This window comes from Arvicanthis niloticus, chromosome 8 (genome assembly GCF_011762505.2).
Source record: "Arvicanthis niloticus isolate mArvNil1 chromosome 8, mArvNil1.pat.X, whole genome shotgun sequence".
Lineage (NCBI taxonomy): Eukaryota > Metazoa > Chordata > Mammalia > Rodentia > Muridae > Arvicanthis > Arvicanthis niloticus.
Window position 1 is genome coordinate 40062500 of NC_047665.1, and position 6215 is coordinate 40068714.

Sequence of the window (6215 nt, forward strand, 5' to 3'; positions counted from 1 at the left end):
GATAAGAATACAGAGTTTTATCACATTTAATATATATTTCCTTGATAATTACATCAGTTTTTCCATACTTATTATTTGGACTTGCAAAACTGGCTAGTATACATCAGTTTGACTTTTTTTTTTTTTTTTTTTTTTTTTTTTTGGTTTTTTGAGACAGGGTTTCCTTATGTAGCCCTGGGTATCCTACTCGCTCTGTAGACCAGGCTGGCCTTTAACTCAGAAATCTTCCTGCTTCTGCCTCCCAAGTGTTGGGATTAAAGTCAAGCATCACCACTGCTAGGTTTAAATTTTTTTAAATTTGATAATGTATTGAGCGTTTCTCCAAATGTGTAAAAGTATAGGGTTGTTAGATTTTTTTAAACAATTATAATCATGTCTTCTACAATCTATCCATCTAAAAAATAAGTTGAAATGAACCTAAACATTATAAAAATGAAAATACAAATGCATTGTATTCTGGTTGAACGTAGACATTTTAAATATAAAGGGCCATTTACAACTCTCTGTTTAAAGTAACTTCATCTGGAGATAATGAACTCATGTAAGAAAAGATATTCTGGATATATTCAACACAGGTATATAAGTTTCAAAAGTTTTCTTATATGAGATATATCATAGACAAAGTTAATAAACAATTTTAAAGATATGTTAAAAGCGGTTGCTATTCTGATATAAAAATCAAAGTATGACACTGTGTTTCTAGATGGCATCTTAGAGAACATGGAATGAGTTCTCATATTTCTAATAGAACTGACTCTTGGCCACGTGTTGTGACCCACACCTGTAAATCCATGTGGTCACACACATTTGTAATCTCATCACTTGGAGACTGAGGCAGGAGGTTCTTGAGCTTTAGGACAACTTGGGTTAGGTATCCAGACTTAGTCTCTAGAAATAAATGGAAAGAAAAAGGAGAGAAAAAAGTAATCTAATGACTTTAGAGAACTCCTTGAATAATAATTTCCAAGTGTAAATAAATCCTTGCTGGGCACAAATTTCATTTTTAGTTGTTGTTTGTTTAGTCTCTCCCCACCCCCATCATTGTTGTTGTAGTGTTAGAAAGCTAAGGATTTGTTCCCCAGAGAAAGGTTGATCCTGCACTTAAAAAGAGTAGAAGGGTGGCATCTCTTTGTATATCTCCTCCCACATCTTCCCCTGGGTCAGGAGGTTGGCTACCACTGCTCCTAATGGATAGTACAAAGGAAGAACACTGTTGAGATTTTTTAAAAGGCCAAACTCAGTGTTGGCTGAAAATATATTTTCCCCTATTCTTATAAAATCAACCAGAAAATATTTCTTTATAAAACACTGATTAGCTCACTTCAGTGTAATGGACATGACTGCAGCCACGCATTTCCTGAGCATGAGCAGTGTGTCCTTCTCCCCATCCAGTTCACTCTGACTGGAGACCTTGGGACTTCTAGCAAGCAGAACTAAAGAACATTAGTTCATTTCACCTTCGCAAGCATATGACTCAGTAGCACATGAAAACAGCCTTATATTTGTGCATTTTAATTTCGTTCTCTTTGAATGTCAGGCTTTTGGGGAATCATTATGAATTTTTCCCTCATGCTTAAGTAGGTAAGTAGAATATAGAAGAAATTACTAAATAAGAACTTATTAGAACTTGAGCATTAGAAGAGGTCTGGGATCTCGGTGGGACTGTGGGCTTCACAATTGGTCAGTGTTTCCCTCTGTTTGCTGCACATGCAGATCTGGGCTCTCAGGATATCGACCTAAGCTAGAGGAGCATATGAACCCAAGCCATTGCCTTCAGGACTCATCTTTTCTAATAGTAAATTTTATGTAAAACCTTCTTTTATTAGCAGTCTGTATGGGAGGGAGATCTCCTATTTATCTGCATACTTAAGAGAAAAATTATATTTGAAAGACCACCTTATATGAATGAAGTGATTTGAGGAAGCATAAATCAATAAGGTGTCACAGGGTAGGAAGTGTGAATTTGAAGCCTGCCTAAAACACATGAGATTATATATAATGATGATGATGGTGGTGGTGGTGATGATGATGATGATGATGAAAAAACCAAGGTACTGAGAAAAATGGCTCAGCAAATGAGTTCCTTATTATACAGATTTGAGGACCTGAGTTCAAAAACCACAGAAACCTTGTTAAGTTAAGCACTTGCTGCTCTTTGAAATCCCAGTGCTTCTAGCAAGATACGAGACAGACAGGTGAATCACCTAAGTCTTGAGGGCCAGCTAGCCTGTCATATACAAGAACAACAAAATAGAAATTCTGTTTCAAGCAAAGTAAAAGACAACATGGTCAGATGTTCATATAGATGCTGTAGCATGCATGTGTACAAACTAGCACACACCACCATGTGTACACACACACACACACACAAGTACATTGAAATATTATTTCACATCTTATTTTTAAGAATACTTAACAGATGAAGGAACTTAATGTTTAAGAAAGAGTAGAAAAATGCAATACCCATTGCTAATATTTTAATGAATCTGTATAAAATTGGAAAAATACCTTCTCATACTGATTAACTACATATTAAACATTATTTTCTTATGGAAGTTTCCTTGGAATCTATACCTTTTAGATGCTGGCCTTGCTATAGTACCACGTCAAAGGTATTTAAGATTCTGGCTCACCTCTACACAGAGCATCCTGCACTCTGTCACAGCTGTGGAACTTCAGTGCTCCAGGGGACAAGGCAACGCCTAAAGTTTTACACAAAAGGTAACAGCCATACTTAGGATGGGCTTCTTTGACTCTGGGATAGAAGCTGACTGCTGGGATTGTCACACAACCACCTGTGCTCCTGACCCCTAGGAAAGTGAGCACTGTAAAAGCTCCAAGTGAATCTCCTGAGCTCCTCAGTCCTTCCCTCACTGTGGCTGCCTGATTCCCACTCCTCTGTTCCTACCCAGAGTCAGGCTCAGCAGGGTGCACTTGTGATTCTCTAAGTCCAGAAAAGTGATTTGTATCTTTGTTGTGTAAATGAGGAACCTGAAGCTCAGAGGACAAGAAGCATCTTCAGAGCAATGTAACTAGTTACAGAAGAGGACTGGGAGTGCCTGAGCCAGACCTCCAGCCTCAGATGGCACATGAGCAAACAGTGCTGTGTAGATTCTCCACCATGAGAGTCATAGGACAAGTCTCTCACATGGTGTCTGAAAGCTTACCATAGATGCTATAATATCTGGATTTATATGAGGGAAGGGCAGGGGTAGTGGAGAAATGAGATTTAAATAACTTTCACAAATGCCAGTGAACAGAGACTCTCACTGATTCTGGGGAGAAATTAAAGTGGATTCAAATAACAGGAACAGTAACTGTGTCTCCATCATAGGAGATATCTCTTAAAAAAGACCAGAGAACAGCCCATGCATAAAATACCAAACACCAAAGGAGATATTCTGTGACAATAGGAACTGATAAAATTCTGTTATCTTAAAAACACTTTGGTAAAAACTGTAGGAATAGAAAAACACCTCTGAAAGTTTTAAAAGACACTTAAACTTTTGTCAGTATATTTTTCACCCTAACGGGATCACTTTGTGAATGCACAAAACTCACAAGTATCATCACCTAATAACTAATTGACATATCCAATAAACATGCCCACCAACTTATAATCCTTTGTGCATCACCGACCCTGAGGCTGTACTATTTAACATGAGTGTGGCCAATGAGAGCATCTCATGGGAGTTCATTCTCTTAGGGTTTTCAGATAGGCCATGGCTGGAGCTACCATTCTTTGTGGTGTTTCTAGTGTCCTATATTCTGACCATCTTTGGAAATATGATGATAATTCTTGTGTCCCGCCTGGATTCCAAACTCCACACCCCCATGTACTTTTTCCTTACTAACCTGTCCCTGCTGGACCTGTGCTACACCACAAGCATAGTCCCACAGATGCTCATCCACATCTGCAGCACCCAGAAGGTGATCAGCTATGGTGGCTGTGTGTCCCAGCTTTTCATTTCTCTGGCCTTGGGTTCTACAGAATGCTTTCTTTTGGGCGTCATGTCCTTTGACAGGTTTGTAGCCATCTGTCAGCCTCTCCTCTACCCAGTCCTCATGCATCAAAGACGCTGCCTCCACTTGGCAGCTGCATGCTGGATCAGTGGCTTCAGCAATTCAGTGTTACAGTCCACATGGACCCTTCAGATGCCACTGTGTGGTCACAAGGAAGTGGACCACTTCTTCTGTGAAGTCCCTGCCCTGCTCAAGTTGTCCTGTGTGGATACAACGGCTAATGAAGCAGAGCTGTTCTTCATCAGTGTGCTGTTTCTTCTAATACCTGTGACTCTCATCCTCATATCATATGGCTTTATTGTCCAAGCAGTGTTGAGAATAAGATCAGCTGAAGGTCGGCGAAAGGCATTTGGGACATGTGGCTCCCACCTCATTGTGGTGGTACTTTTTTATGGCACTGGAACTTACATGTATCTGCAGCCACCATCCCCTACTTCCAAGGACCGGGGGAAAATGGTGTCCCTCTTTTATGGGATCGTTGCACCCATGCTGAACCCCCTCATCTACACACTCAGGAACAAAGAGGTAAAGAAAGCATTCAAGAGGCTGATGACAAAGGTCATCTTGAGTAGAAAATAAGGGGTGCTTCAATAATAGCCCTATTAGTATAAGTTTTTACAGCCTGATAAATTGCATTGTTTTCTTCTATACTCAACTATTGTGATGATTTCCATCAAATAAAGTCTTGCTGATAGAGGACTGTATAGTGTTCGCCTGCCTAGTTGTATTCATTCACAAGCCCTGAGAAGTGACTCTTTATGATTCTCCCAAAGTGCTTATCATAAAAGCTTCACATTTTCAGGTTTTATACAATTTTTGTGGTTGTCATGGTTTCTTATACATCTCAGGGTCTATAACAATTTTTTCAATCTTTTACTAAGAAACAATACATTTTAATTATATATTAATGCATATGAATATTCTCATCTTCATGTAAAAATCAGAACTCTACTATTTTTTCAGACACTTGTAGATCCAACAGAATTCTGTAAAACCATGTATGGTTTTGTCCCCTAATTAGAAATACACATTTATGAACTAGAGTGAAATTCACACCATCTAAAAGCCAAAATTACCATGATAATTTTTACTTTTTTGATCAAATCTTCAATTATTTTATAGTCGCAGTTTCTACTTCTCTGAAAGTCTTACTCAATATCATTTACCAAAAGAAAAATGGTGAATTTTACAATTTGAGCCAATTACTTTTGAAGATTTTTTACGTAAATTCATATATATATATATATATATATATATATATATATATATATCTTTTAGCCATTAAAGCGCTACCTGCAGTTTAAATGTTTTCTCAAAACCTCATCATATGATGTCAGCCACTCATTTAATTCATTTTCTTATGCAAGAAGAAAGCTCAATAAACTCACGTTTATTCCCTTGAGGTAGAACACATTGTGATATATACATCTTCCATATGAGTTTCATAGTGGTGTTTTGTCTGTATATATGTATGTGAGGCAGAAAATACATTGAGGCCCCTTGATCTAGAGTTACAAACAGTTATCAGACCATGTGGGTGGTAGGAATTATGCCCCAGCCCTCTGGAAAAGCAACCAGGACCCACTGCCCACATAGCCACTCACAAACATCTAGAACTATAGTTCCAGGAGATCTGATGCACTCTCCTGGTCTTCTGGCCTCTGCAGGCACTAGGTACATATAAAGTGTGTATATTAACAAGTAAGAAAAACACCAATACACACAGAAGTAAATAATGCAAAAAGTGGACATTGTTACATCTTCCACCCAGTTTTTTTTTTATCTTCTACTTGGGTACAGTGCACACTTTTAGTTCGGGTAGATCATTGACTTCTGCTTGCCTTTCTTTTGGACGCCTCCCATTTCACTCCACATTGCCTATTTAAAATGTGATTATACAAAACATTACTGAGATATAAATGAGTTGTTCAAACATAAGGGTTTTTTAAATCCTTATTGCCTTTGTGCATGTGTGTTTTTTGTGTGCAGGTGTGTGGGGCCAGGGGTCAGACTTGGGTGTACTTCACTAGAGTCCAGATTGTCCTTAGAGACAGTCTTTCACTTCTCCCTGGAGCTCACCAACTTGGCAAGGCAGATTGTTCAGCAAAGCCTGTGGATTCACCTGAGCACATGGGACTGTGAGCATATCGTGCCATGCTCAATCTTTAGCTGGGTGCTTGGAATTGAAATTA

The 6215-nt window shown here is 38.6% G+C and overlaps 1 protein-coding gene across 2 annotated transcripts; it reads left to right on the plus strand.

The window, feature by feature from the left end:
* Positions 1 to 1140: 1140 nt before the first annotated feature.
* On the plus strand, positions 1141 to 4727 carry LOC117714161 (olfactory receptor 2B2-like). 2 transcript variants are annotated; one of them, XM_076939293.1, is made up of 2 exons: positions 1141 to 1581; positions 2557 to 4727. In XM_076939293.1, exon 2 carries the CDS (start codon positions 3661 to 3663, stop codon positions 4600 to 4602), a length of 942 nt encoding a protein of 313 aa, XP_076795408.1. In that variant the 5' UTR covers positions 1141 to 1581; positions 2557 to 3660; the 3' UTR covers positions 4603 to 4727. The 2 variants fall into 2 exon arrangements, with proteins under 2 accessions (XP_076795408.1, XP_076795407.1); XM_076939292.1 differs by having other exon boundaries at positions 2582 to 4727.
* The last annotated feature ends 1488 nt before the right edge of the window (positions 4728 to 6215 follow it).

Coding starts and splice junctions, on each gene's coding strand:
- LOC117714161 (XM_076939293.1), top strand. CDS start 3,661: ATGAGTGTGGCCAATGAGAGCATCTCATGGGAGTTCATTCTCTTAGGG.